Source organism: Sturnira hondurensis, unplaced genomic scaffold (assembly GCF_014824575.4).
Source record: "Sturnira hondurensis isolate 20B ecotype Veracruz unplaced genomic scaffold, ASM1482457v3 Scaffold0014384, whole genome shotgun sequence".
Lineage (NCBI taxonomy): Eukaryota > Metazoa > Chordata > Mammalia > Chiroptera > Phyllostomidae > Sturnira > Sturnira hondurensis.
The window spans coordinates 36,467,218-36,481,904 of NW_028087015.1; the positions used below are offsets into that span (position 1 = coordinate 36,467,218).

Genomic DNA, 14,687 nt, shown 5'->3' on the forward strand with positions numbered 1-14,687 from the left:
AGCCGGTCTGTGAAGGCAGCTCGGACAAGATGATTCCTGGAGATGCAGGAAAATGTGTCCGAACGTACCATGTGTGTGCATTTAAAAATTCTGTGCATTGTGGTAAAATACATAAAGCATAAAATTTGCCATTGAACCACTTGAAAGTATACAGCTCAGTGCCTTCAGCACATTCATGTTGCTGTTCTGTCATTACCACTGTCCACCTCTAGAATGTTTTCATCTTCACCGATGGGAACTCTGTGCCCATCAAATAATAATGTCTCCTCTCCTACCCGCCCAGCTCTGCTCCCAGACTCTGGAAAGCACCTATTTTTTTGTCTCTATGAATCTGACAGCTGCAAGTACCTCACATAAGTGGAATCATGCAATATTTGTCCTTTTGTAACTTGATTACTTCAATAGGCATAATGGTCTTCAACGCTTTTCCATGTTATAATGTGTGCCAGAATTTAAGGTGGGATATATTCCATTGTATGTGTGCACCACATTTTGTGTATGCACCCATCGATGGACACGTGGGTAGCTTCCACATTTTGGCTGTTGCGAACCACATATACTCTTGTGATTTGCATTCTGTTTCAAGTTTTATGACTTTTAGCATCATATTTCTTATACAATCAATCTCTCAGAGGGCAGAAACCAGCTCCTCTTTTATTGTCCTGAATGGCAATTGGGTAAGTCTTAAACACGACCTGACATTCAATAAATCCTCATTGATTGCTTGGCCAAAAAAAAAAAAAAAAAACCCCAAAACTGCTGCATGGCAAATTCTGGAAAAATCAATAGGCCCAAATCATACCATGCAGATTTTCCGACCACAACTATATGAAACTAGAAATTAACTTCAAGAGTAAAGCTGGAAAACCACTCATATATAAAGATCAAACAGCACGGTACTGAACAACAATTGTGTCAAAGAAATAAGAGATCAGAAGATTCATAGACTCAAATGAAAATATAAATACAACACACCAAAAGTTTTTTGGATGTAGTAAAGGGGTAATAAGAGGAAAGTTAAGAGCATTACAGGGCTGCCTCAAGATACAAGAAAAATCCAAATAAGCAATCTAATACCACACCTAAGGAACCGTAAAAAGAAGAACGAATGAAGCCCAGAGTCAGTAGAAGAAATGAAATCATAAAAGGCAGAGTGGAAATAAAGGAAATAGATAACAAAAATAGAAAAAAAGAAAACAAGAGCCGGTTCTTTGAAATAATTAAACTGAACCCCTGGCTAGGCACACTAAGGAGAGGAGAGAGAGCACGGTTGGAAAGGATACCACAGGAGTACAAAGGCTTAAACCAGAAATCTATAAAAGCCTTTATTCTACCAGATTTGATGACACAGAAGAAAAGGACAACTTCTTAGAAATGTACAACCTTCCTACAGTGAATTATGAAGAAGTTGAAAACCTAGAAAGACTGGTCACTAGTAAAGAGATTAAAAGAGTAATCAGAATCCTCCAAAAACCCCCTCAGTCTAGGACCAGATGGCTTCACTGGTGAATTCTAACAAACACCCAGAGAAAGTTCAATACCAATCCTTATTAACGTCTTCCAAATTTTTGAAAAAGAGAATACTTGCAACTCAATTTTCAAGGTCAACATTATTCTGATACCAAAACCAGGCAAAGACAACACACACAAAAGAAAATTACAGGTAGCCAGTATCTGATAAACAGATACAAAATTCTAAATGAAATACTAGCAAATCAAATATAACAACACATTAAAAGGGTCACATATCATGATCAAGTGGGGTTCACTCCACAAACGCAGGAATGGTGTGATGTGCACAAATCAGTGTGATACACCATGTGAGAAAAAGATTATAATCACATGATCATATCAATAGATGCATAGAAAGCATTTGACAAGACACAATATCCACTTAAGGTAAAAAGGCTCAATAATATGGATATTAAAAGTACCTCAACAGAATAAAGTCTATATACGACAGGTCCTCAGCTAACACCATCCTTGATGGTGTAAAACAGAAAGAAGACAGGATGCTGCTCTCAACAGTTATTCAGTATAGTATGGAAGTCCTAGCTAGAGAAATTAGGCAAGAAATAAAGGCATTCAAATTGGGAATGAAAACGTAAAACTGTTGCTATGTGCAGATGGCTAATTCTACATAAAGTCTCCACACACACACACAAAAACTATTAGAAACAATGAGCAAATACAGTAAAGTTGCAGGGAGCAAAATCAATATATAAAAACTTGTGTTTCTATATATTGAAACAGACAGCTCTGGCTGGTGTGGCTCAGTGGATTGAGTGTGGGCCTGTAAACCAAAGGATCGAGGTTCGATTCCCAGTCAGGGCACATGCCTGGGTTGTGGGCCAGTTCCCGGCGGGGGACCCACAGGAGGCAGCCATACTTTGATGTTTCTCTCCCTCTCTCCTTCCCTTCCCCTCTAAAGATAAATAAAATCTTTTAAGAAAATCAGAAAGACAAATGAAGAAAGCAATGCTATTTATAATTGTACAAAAGACTAAAATATCTAGAAATAAAGTTAATAAAAGAGATGAAGGAACTGTACACTAAAAACTATGTCATAGTTAAAATAAATGACACTGAAAAATGAAAAAATATTCTGTGCTCATTGATTGGAAGAATTAATATGGTTAAAACTGCCATATTACCTAGAGCAACATAAAGATTTAATAAAGTCACTATCAAAATTCCAATAGGATTTTTCACAGAAATAAAACAAGAATTCTCAAATTTGTATGGAGCCACAAAAGACTCTCAACGGCCAAAAAATCCTGAGAAAAAAAGAACAAAGCCAGAGGTTTCACATTCCCTGATTTCAAACTGTACTACCAAGCTACAGTGATAAAAACAGTATGGTGTTGACAGAAAAACAGACACATAAACTGATAGAAACAGAATTGAGAACTCAGTAATAAACTCACATTTACATAGGCAACTAATTTTTGACAAAGGAGCCAAAAACACACAATGGGGAAAGTAAAGCCTCTTCAATAAATGGTGCTGGGAAAACTAGAAAGTTACACTCAAAAGGAACGAGACTGCTATCTGACACCACACACAAAAGTTAATTCAAAATGAATTCAAGACTTGAACCAATCAAATACATAAAAGAAAACATAGGAACAAAACTTAATGGACCTTGATCTCGAGGGTTTTTTGTGAATTCAATCCTAAAGGCAAGGACAAGTAAAAGCAAAAATAAATGAATGGAATTATGTCAAACTAAAAAGCTTCTGCACAGCAAAAGAAACCATTAACAAAGCAAAAAAGCAACCAAATTGGCAAAGATATTTGGAAATGACACTTCCAGTAAAGGGCTAATATCCAAAATATATAAAGAACTCATATAAATCAACAACAAAAAAATCTGATTAAAAATGGGCAGAGGACCCGAACAGACACTTGTCCAAGCAATACATACAAATGGCCAACAGACAGATGAAAAGATGGTCCACATCACTAACCACAGGGACATGCAAATCAAAGTCACAATGAGATACCACGTCACACCTGCCAGAACGGCTGTTATCAATAAGACAAGTGCTGGAGAGGACATGGAGGAAAGGGAACCCTGGGGCACTGCTGGTGAACATGTAAACTGGTGCAACATCTACAGAGAACAGTATGGGAGCTCCTCAAAAAATTAATAATAGAGCTACTGTAGGACTTGGCAGTCCCTCTTCTTGCTATTTATCTAAAAAATCCGAAAACACTCATTCGTAAAGATCCACGCACCCCTACCTACGTTCATGGCAGAACTATTCACAATCCCCAAGACGTGGAAACAACCTCGGGTCCTTCGACAGAGGTCTGGGAAAGACGATGGGGCGCACACATACAATGGCGTGCTGCTCAGGCAAGTAAAAGGAGATACTGCCGTTTGCAACAACGTGGATGGAGCTAAGGACGTGCTAAGTTGGTTAGCCGGAAAAGGACAAGGACTGTATGAGTTGGTTTAGGTGCTGGATATAAACTGAAAGTAACAAACCAAAAAACAAACTATAGGTACAGACAACAGAGATTACCAGAGGGAAGGGAGGGAAGGGGGTGAAGGGGGTGAAGGGGGTGAAGGGGGTGAAGGGGGTGAAGGGGGTGAAGGGGGTGAAGGGGCCGAGCACACGGTGATGGAAGGAGACTGCACTTCGGGTGGGGTGTCCACAATAGAGTGTCCAAATCTCATAAAATTGTACCCCTGAAATTCATTTAAAGTTCTTAACCAATATCACTCCAATACATTTAATAAAAAAAGAAAAAGAATATGTTCCAGGTAAAAAAGCCCACGTGTATAAGAAGAATGATCAATGAAAACAACAATATAAATATAGTAAAAACCAAAAGAAAACAGTACATGTGAATATTCGAATTATTCACGGGAGTGGAGGGCGCCTATACAGCTATGAACAATGAATTGCTAAGAAGAATACAGTGACCTCTAAATATCTGGCAAAATACTACATTGGCCTATGTTATAATTATAACCACCAAAATACACTTACATAAGAACAAGTTACTTTCAAAACTATTTGTAGTTGAGGGGTCGGTATATCGGGGAATCTGTGCTCCCCCTTCCCCAGCTGGGCCCTTGACCTTCCCCAGCTGAGACAGTAACCAGCATCATGGAAGCACAGCCCATTGGGCTGTACCTCGTGCCCAGTGGTGTGCCTCTCACCTCCACCTGGGCGTTCCTGTTGCCAGTGCGACCTGAGAACGGTACCACCTGCCCACACGTGACTAACCCCGGATAGCCATCTGAGGGGCGGCCAGTGCTGGGAGACAGAAGCCAGTAGCCTTCTCTCTTCCTGCCCCTGGACAAACTGCCCCAAGAGGCAGTGGTTCATGCAACTTTTATTGACATAAGACCTTTCTAGGGTGAGTAACCAATTGCCCCTACTACCAAAACGGTCAGGCTGGTAATGCACCATCACGTGTCTGATGCCCCCCTTCCCTGACTGCTCCCCACCCCCCATTTTTTAATCCCAACTGCTTCCCTGGCTTGTATTTCCTAATAAAGTGATCGATTTTGCCTCAAGTTTTTATTTTCTAGAGCATTCAGGGTAGGGCAAGTTATAGTGACAGCTGAATCTGTCATGCAATAATTTTATTAAGTTTAATAATTTTATTAATAAACTGATAGTTTTATTTATACAATAAACTCTGAATAATAATAAGTCTTTCCCTCATCTGCAGTTTAATTATTTTACCTGTCTCTCCATCAGACTGGCTGTTCACCTATCAAATTAACCTGTGGATGACAAAAGACCTGGAACTCACTAGGCTGGGCTTGACCTCAAACTTGAGGGCACTTGCGATTCCCGTTTGCTCTAAGTCAGAGCAAACGGGAATCGCAGTCAGAGGCGTTAAGATGTTCTGGCCCCAAATTGCCTTCCCTTAGGCTTTGCACCTCTGGTAAAATATCGAAAATTCTGGTATTCAATCTTTTATCTTTTGAGAGTCTCTGATCTTTTTCGCTTCTGAACCCAAGACAGTGAACATTGACCACTGTGTCAACCAGGAGTGAACTTCAGCAGACTCGGGTCTATCCAACAGCAGAAGAAAATGAACTAGAACAGACAGAAACGCCCTGTGAATCCATGGACACGCTGAACGCTTTCAGTGAATACACACATTATTTCTGAAATCAAAAGGAGACAAATGCTTGTTTAAAAGACCAAGTTGAAGAGCACACCGCTGACTCACCTGGTCCCAGGGTCCAGGGGCCCAGTGGCAGCAGGGGTGCCCGTTGCAGGCTGCAGTGGACACGGGCCTCTTCGCCGGATCACAGAGGCCTCTCAGACAAGCCACCGCCCTCTCCTGCACTCCGCCTCCGCAGGACCTGGAGCACTGGCATAGGACGGGGACAGGGACGAGGTTAGGTAAAAACTATAGGGTGATGTCCGCAGTGACGAGGGAAGAGTCCTGTCAGCACTGTGTCTGTGGTGCGCAGCGTTGCTAAGGGCATTGGCATCTGCCCTGGAACCTGCGGCAGCTGTGACGGCTCCCTTACAGTGGCCACTTAGCCGTCTCACACGACAGTGGGCAGTTTGTCCAGAATAAAGAGGAGGGAGATCAACAACGGACATTCTGAGGACAGGAGCAGGAGAAAAAAGCAGAAGATGCCAAATAGTTGAACATCAAATAACAGGTCAAATGGAAGGAATTCTGGTCAAAAATCTAAATGAGTCATCATCCCAGAATGGACATTGTTACCTGCCTTTTTGCCTTCGGCACCGGAGTCTAGAGATCAAAGTGTAAAATGCAGACTTTTTTACGATTAGCTCAGACAGCTGAAATGGGGAGCGCGCACATCTGCAGTACAATTTTGTTCGTTTCCTGTTACAATGGGACTCGGTCTTCCTTCCCCACCGCAGAAAGCTGAGAATTAAACTGTCTCTATTACGAGTGAGGAAACTGGTAGGTTTGTCCAAGTTCCGATGCACTGACTGCAAAGCTCACAAAATCAACCTGAAATGGGAAGTTGGGTTCCCGAGCTGACAGGGTGCTCAGATGTGTCAGGTATCCGCTCACCAAAATATCGTTTAGGATACATTGTCTCCTTTTCCTGAAGTTTCTAGGAGGAAATGAAATAATTCAGCAAGTCTTTGAAAAACAGGTCGAGTACTTTGAAAAACCTAGTACTTTGAAAAGTCTTAATTAGGGCAAGGTAACAACCTCTACCACAAAACAAATATGTTGTCAACACCTTGCCCATCACATCGGGTACCACAGAAAGTGGAAATGATGCACAATTAACCCTTCACGCTCAATAAAAAACTAACCTGTTGCTTTCCCAACATTCCAACCTTGAGAGTCAACTGGACTTTTTTTCCCATTTATTCACTCTGTTTTTAATTGTATGAGGACAGGAGAGGAATCCCACAATTGGGACTGTTGCGTAAACCTACACGTGTGCATATAGATTTGGGACCCCTAGGGAGTCCTCCCCAGGAAAAAGGGACAAAGGAGATATAAACCAGGGGTCCCTGAAGAGTGGTCCCCAGACCATCAGCTCCAGCAGCTTCTGGATACTTGCTAGAAATGCAAAATTTAAAGCCCCACCCCAGGCCCCTGAATAGGAGACTCTAGGGGTGGGGCCCAGACACCTGTGTGGTAACAAACCCTCCAGGTGATTCTGAGGCACAAAAGTTTGAGACCCGCTGGAAAGCAGACAGTCCCACGGCTGAGAGGCATCTCTCATGCAGCAGCCTGGCTGGCTCCATTCACTGCAGGGGCCCGGGGCATCCCCACGTGGCACGAGACGCTGTGTAGACAGAGCAGCATCATGGCGGCTCAGGGAAAGCACCTCAACACGTTAGTGCCCCGACGGCTGCCAGGATATACCCAACTGGCTTTTGCACTTTCCATCTCCACTGCTCGGAGCCTCAGAGGGAAGACTTCCAACTTTGTGGTTTGCTCTGAACAGAGAAGTTTACAAAGGAGGGTGGTAGGAGGCCTTCCAGGAACAGTGTTCCAGGTACAGGCTCATGACTGGGGCTTGCAGGAGCTGCTGAGGAAGTATAAAGGATACCTCTCTCTCACAACCATAATGGCTCATCTGTGAGAACCCACAAATGCCATCTCTCTGACAAGGCAATCCAAGCTCCTCTGCAAACTCCAGGCTTCTGGAAGCTATCATCAGGCTCAGCGAACACGAGTGCCCGGAGGCCCACGCCCAGAGCATGGGGTAGCAGGCACTTCCTGTTCTCCAGAGCTGGGCGGGGAGCAGGAGAAAGGGGGCAGGGCTGGCTGCTGCCCCCAGAAAACACCAGGTATTGGCCCAGAGGTTGAGAGATCAGCGTGGCTGTGTGACCCAGTAGATAGTCGGTAGCTTTTACGGGACTCAGTCTTGGGTCACAGCGTGACCCAAACTCCGCATCCTACAGTTGTGCTCTCTGCCCTCCCTTCCCTGGCCCATGGTAGCTTCCTCCAAAATTGTTCTTCATTTACTCTTGTTCCTCAGCCCACTCTTTGCTCAGTGCCCACTGGGCTAAGGTCTGCAGTTGAAAGAGTACAGGCACTGGAGTCTGCCTTAGGCCTGAACTAGTCCTCCGCTGGTTTACTTTCTGGCTGCGTGAGCTCGTGTCTCAGTCTGCACCATAAAATGGAATTAACGCAGCCTCCGGTCCAAGCTGCTGTGAGAGGTAAACCAGGTCCTGCAGGTAAGACACCCAGATCACAGACACCCTCAGAATAGGCTGGGCTCTTTTGTTCTCTTTTTCCCACCACGCATGGATGTGTTTGGGACTAGTATGCTTATCCACTGAGACATTTGCCTATGGGCAAGCTAGATCCTCACACTTCCCCAAAGAATGGTGAACTTCTTTTCACGTGTTGGAGTAGGGCGAAGACCCAGCAGGCTGTGGGCCCTCATGAAACAGAGGACACGGGTCCGGACAGACAGGCACATGCACACACGCTTTTTATTTGTGCAATGGTCTGGGCATTTAACTGAGAGGCAGAACCTGTACTAGACTGAGTGTGGAGAGGATCTGACTGTTTCCCAGCCGGATCACGAAGCCTAGAAAAGGCATGGGAGGCCCTGCCTCTCTGATGTAAACTGCTCTCATCCAAGTGGTCCATGCACATTTCCCCAGCAGGGACCCCAGCTTCCCTGCACATCTCCAGGGAGACTCAGTTCTAATGAAAACACTGACTTGTCCTACGAAAACCACAGGACATAGTCTTCAAGTTGTTGACCGGGTCAGTCTCCCCCTCACTGTGCTGGGTCTGGCTGTGCAGAAGGGGAAATGAGGGCTATACCTGGCTCCAGGGCTCCACCCGCCAGTCCTTGCAGGGCTCCCGATTACAGCTCTTGCTCAGCGGGGGAGGAAGGCCGGCCAGGGACTAGCAGTGCAACGGCCTCAGGTTCTGACAGTCCTAGCTGCCCTCACACTGCACCTCCCGGACCTGGAGGCCACCACTGCAGTCCCTGGAGCACCGTGTGGGGAGTCAGAGGGAAGGGGCAACCTGAGTTCCCCGGAGTTCCACAAAGCCCTGGGACTTGCAATCACGAGGGGGCTGAGTTCTCTGTCAAGGCAGTGTTCTCCCTCACATGCCGCAGAGAAGGGGTCACTCAGCTGCTCCCAGAGACCAGGCTCCCGAGTGTCAAAAATGCAGGCATGGGAGGGTGAGGGTCTGCTGTCTGATGGAACTGGGTGGATGTCCTGTTCTTCACTTACTGGTCACGAGCACTCGAGCAAGTCACAAACACATTCTGAGCCTCAGATGTCTTGTCGGTAAAGTGGGGTCACAACTGCTGCCCCCCAGGGCTGTCCTGCGGACTACAGACCCTGGGGTTGGGGTCCCTGCTGGCACAGTGTCTGTCTCAGTGGGCAGTGGTTCCCTCTCATGTCTGTGTGCATTCCAGGTGACCAGACTGCCCACAAGGGGACTTCTCTACCAAGCCACACCCACGCCCCCCTTCGAATCCTGTCACAAACCTGCCTCTCCGTGATTCCTAACGCAAGATAGAGCTATGCTTCCTCAAGTGAAGGGTCTGCTGAGAAACAAACCGAATAACTGCTCAGGGGTTTGACTCACCAGACTGAGCAAACCCTATCCAATCCCCACCCCAGCCTCCCTCCCACAGGTGCCATCACAGAGTTTGCTCAGCACATTCCCCTGGAAGCTGCGACAGAGGCCCTGCCCTCCTCAGTGCCCCTCTGCCCAGGTGCCCGCCTCTGGGTAGCAGCCCCTTCATTGTCTCCGTAAAGGGCGTGGTCCGGCAGGCTGCTTACTTCCTTCGGGTCATAGGAAACACGGACAAGCCACAGTCCCCTGAAATCAAAGTTCAAGTGGCCTATTCCGGACTACTTCTCCTGTTAGCTGTCTGCCCTCTTCAACTTTGGCGGTGACTCCATCCCCCACCTAGTTAAACTTTGTCTGATCATCACGTGAGCCTCTAAGGCTCGGTCTCCCGTCTGTTTGGAATGCTACCACCTACTGAAGCCCTTCGGCTTGTCCTGCTGCTGCATCCTCATCTCTCCTGGTCGGGCCTGGCTGGTCCTGTCCGGTCACTGCCTGCACTCAGATGAGGACCTGAGGCAGGTGAGGTGGAGGCAGACCCCTGTGCCTCTGAGCTATGTCCCTCCTTCACATCACCCACCAGCCACGGCTATCCCTTTAGGCCTGGGCTTCAGTGTCACCCCCCGCCCCCCCCCCCACACACACACAGAGAAGCCTTCCTTGAATACCTTCAATACCTTGAACACCTGAGGAAGCTCTCCCCCTTATTTACCTCAGATCCTTCCTGGTTCTATCACAGGGACAGGAAATGAGGACAAATTGATTTATTGTGTCCATCCGCCTACTAGTCACTCACTGCCATGAAGCTGGAACCCTGTCTGCCCTAGTCACCAACGTGTCCCGAGCACTTAGCATGGTGCCAAGCACAGCAGAAAGGGTCCGTGCAAACGTCAGCCAAACCCCCTGAATGAAGGTATGAATCTTCGTACCTTCTGCAGGCTGCAGAGATCTGGGATTACCACAGGGGTGCAGGACACCTTTCCTTACCCTCTTAACCCTTTCACCCATCATTTCATTGCATGCTTGGACGAGAAAACGCAGCCCTCCCAATAATGTGTCCAGGGCTGCAAGGGACGATTTCCTCTCTACTGAGTAAAACATCGCGCTCTCCTTCTGGCCATGGTGGACTAGTCATCACTGTAGGGTTGTAGCTGGGAAAACACGCCTCGCAATCTGTCAGTAGAGGGAGACCCCAAGACAACCCCCCCTCTTCTGCCGCCAGACGAGACTGCACCAAACCACCTGGCTTCAGTCCTTGGGCTGCAACAAGGACAGGTATGGGCCTGGGCGACAGGGGGAAGCCTGATGCTCTAAGGCTTCCACGAACCACTGTGGGCAGCCCCTCAGAAAGCAGAAGTACTTAAAAGACAGCCCCCACCCCGGGCAAACAAATTAGGGGCTTCGTTTTCCTGCCACGCTGTAAGTACACAGAGAAAAAAAATAACTGCCAACTTAAAATCAGCCACAAAGGAGATGAGGAAGCAGGCTAATAATTTCCACACAGAGCAGCCATTTGTGTGACCAAACAGACTTCTGGGAAATAGCACATGGTTCAAACAAGAAAGCTCTTTACTAAGAAAGGATATTTTATGAGACCGAAGTATAAAAGGGGGTTTTATTTTCTTATTTCCTATAATCTGACATTCTTCGATTGGATTTTCAAAATGGCATCACCCTTTTGTAAAGAGGGGATTCCCATTCAATGAAAAATGAAGTGTGTTATTATGCTGAACTAAATAATAAGGGAAGATACTCACTAAAGCTATGGCTTTTCTATTCTACTTTCAAAGAGTCTGATTCAGTCAGTACAAGGGCGGGGGCAGGATATTAAATCACTCCCCTCCTGATACTGTTTTACCTTTGTGTGCCAAAGGCCAATTATTATACTCATTTTCTAATTGCCCTACAGGAGGGTCATTCATATCCATGTTCCCTAACCTGCGGGCCAGGCTGAGGACAGGAGCCAGACTCACGAGAGCAGAAAGACTGGCTCACTCTCTGTTGTGACCAAACAGGCCGAATCATTTTCCAGCTACTGCATGAGTTTGTTTAACAGAGAGAGACTGCAAACCAGACTGAGGCAGAATGAAAACACCCTTAGCGTACAGCAGCCACGGCAGAGATAAACAGAAATCACAGTGATTTCTCCCTTGGGTTGCTTTTGATGCATGAAATGCACACAGTGCCCTCGGAAGAGGACAGTCACATTAAGGGACATAGGAGGTAAGGAGGGTAGGAGGCTACTTGCAGTTACGATCATGACACCAAGTGGCTGCATGACCGTGGATTAATCACTTCTCTAAGCTCTGTTTCTCCATCAGTGTTAGAAGGAGGGTAAACCAGAGGACTAAGCTGTTCTGGCGTTCTGGAGTGGTGTAAGTGTAGGGATCACTACACTTGCACTCCGTTTTGATTTAGAATACCCTCGCTCTCCGAGTTGCATGCCAAATCCTAAGCCAGGACACAGAAAGAATTCTTTTCTGCTCCTTTCTTTATGTTAAACAGGTCCCTAAAACCCTTAGGACCAAATAACGCATTCCAAAAATTCTACATTGAACAGCACCAAAATTCATCGTTCCATCTGTTCCCCCCGCCACACCACTCTCCACTTCCTTCCTCCCAGTTGTTGGGCACTTGTTATGTTCCAGGCTCTGAATCCCAATCCAGCAGCAGGAAAAGTTTCATAAGTGAGCAGAAGCAGTTAAGGGTTTAGGCCATGAGTTGTCCATGATCTAGGGAGGGCACAAAGGAGGTCTGCTGAGAAACATAAACTGAGTAACTGCTGGGGGGTTTGACTCACCTTCCCTGACCTGGTCAGGAAGGGCTTGAATAAAGGAGCCAAGGCTTGGGCTGAATCATTTGAGTACATGCCCACTCGGCTGGCAAAACAGGGTGGGGGACGTCCGAGGTGGACAGAATGGCATGCACGGAAGCACGGTGCTGTGGAATGAAAGGCTTGTTTAGGAACAGCGAGTTGATCAGAATGTGAGAGCAGAAGGTGGGATGGACTGTGATCGGGAGCTGTGGCAGCCATCGTGGGGGATCCTGGTCTGGACCTCAGCCCTCAGCTGGCGGGTTCTTAGGTCCGTGCTTCCTGGGGTCCCAAAGGCTTCTATTCGATTGGCATTCCTCTGTAGGGATCCCTTAATGTGAAACCCTCTGGGGTATCCAGGCAGCATGATCGTTCAGATATACAAGAAATTATACCAAGAGTAAAATAAATGCAGTGATTTTCAATACATGATCCACCTCCCTGCTGCTCAACTTTCGCTTTCTGGGGATAGAAGCCCCACCCCCACCCCCGTAACCTGCAATTCTATATTCTGACTTTTGCACATTGGACTTTATGTTCCTGGGAACTTGTTACGTGTAAAAGTTGGGGACAGTTTGTATTTAGCAAGACAGTGGCTTTTTCCTTATTTAATTCATTTCTAAAAATTCACATCTAAAACGGTGTAGACCAATCAACAATCTGTAAAATCCAATAAACATGGAGACAAGGAGTAGAAGCAGACAGAAAGACTGGCAATATGTGCAAATATAACAGCAAATACACGAAACTCAAGGTCATAAGGAGAAGGGCCACTTTTCCTATTTTCCAGCCAAGCTACAGAAAATAAAGTCAACCACCACTAAAATAAAATTGCAGCATTACCCAGATGGGAAGACAGAACACTCCAAGAGAGAAATGTAAACGTATTTCTAATTCATTTCAGGAATAACCAAGATCTCTTAGACTTAACCATGAAAAGGGCAGAACTCATTCTCCGGAAGTTAATAGAGGGATTGTCAAGCCACCGGTTTACAAAACTTCAGAAGATTCAGGCGAAATGTTCCACCAGGGAGTGTGGGAGCCGTGGGTGACAGCGACACGCAGCTTTGGCGTCTACCTGATTGAGGGGTTTTCAAGCTTGTCTGTGTCACTTATTGCATTTTTTCAGACAAATTTTAGTTCTGAATTGCCACGGGTCTTACAACTGATGTATCCATTTATTGTGTAGTCTTTCCTTTCTTTCTGAAAAGCTGTAATTAAATTGATGACTCATCCCCCAGGTGACGGTTTCTTAAACTGAGAGTATTTAGAACCAGCTTCCTGATCAAGTGTTGGTGATGTAAACACTCCAAGCTTTTGTTTCCTCAACACAAAAGGAATTATAAAGAATGTTCTGTAGTAGGTGAAATTCAATTGTTTATCTCAAGCTCCTGTGTAAGGTTCGGTGCACGGTGGTATTTGGCAAATGCCAGGGCCCAAGGTAGGTCAAGTCCTCCAAAGTTCATGGGCACTTTGAGCACCTTGTCTGCTTACGACTGGGAAGGACCCCTGCTTGAGCTAGTCACTCGGTTGACAGGGCTTACTCCACTGTCGCCTGTCCACAGGCCTTCTGCCCCTGGAAGCCAGAGGTTAGTAAACACTTGAGAGCCTGTCCTAACCTTTATGGAGAGCTCATTTGCCCAGGCTTTCATCTGAACAGTCTTTACCACTGACAGTTGTTTCACTCTCTCTTTGGATCCTTTTAACTACCCTGTGAGGTAGAGGCACTACTCTCCACTTCATTTTTCAGAGGCGAGTAACCTCCTAAGAGGTTAGAGGAGTGGACCAGTGTCACATGCTGGTCAGTGACCGAGCTGGCGGGGTGGGGGGGCGCCAACCCAGATGTGTCAAGATCCCCAGCCCAGCCCTGCTTCAGGATTCAATTCCTCAGAACTACTTTTTCCCAAGTGTGTCTCTGGGACAAATCCGAGGGCTACGACCTTGAGTTGGTTCCGGACTGATTAATGCATCATGAGGAAGCAAGTTGTTCTGAAAAAACTACTTCTACTCATTGTAAAGCTAGAGATGTGAATGTGAAGTCTCACTCTCGCGTCACACACGAGAAAACGCCCATAGCAGTTGGAGCAGGCTTCTGAGCAAGGACCCGAGTGGTGCTAGCCAGTAAAACAACCGCAACTCGGACCGCAGTGGAGAGCGACTGGGGCGTGACTGCTCTGAGTGGTTAAACAGTATCCCTGACACGAGGTTCATCTCTTTTCCTGAAAATAAAGAGAGAGACATTTTCTTTCCTGATAGGACTGGGTAACTCGGAGGGTTAGATTTCAGCGGTGGTGGTGAGATCTAACACAATCTGGCAGAACCTGATGGCGGGTCAGACCTTCTACAG

At 46.3% G+C, this 14,687-nt stretch overlaps 1 protein-coding gene across 1 annotated transcript in view; it reads right to left on the bottom strand.

Annotated features, from left to right (window-relative positions):
• Positions 1-14,687, bottom strand: part of ADAMTS12 (ADAM metallopeptidase with thrombospondin type 1 motif 12) — a 213,689-nt gene that overhangs the window by 15,966 nt on the left and 183,036 nt on the right. The window contains exon 21 of the mRNA XM_037063137.1: positions 5,704-5,847. Within this exon, the coding sequence (XP_036919032.1) occupies positions 5,704-5,847 (144 nt within the window). The remainder of the gene's footprint in view (positions 1-5,703; positions 5,848-14,687) is intronic.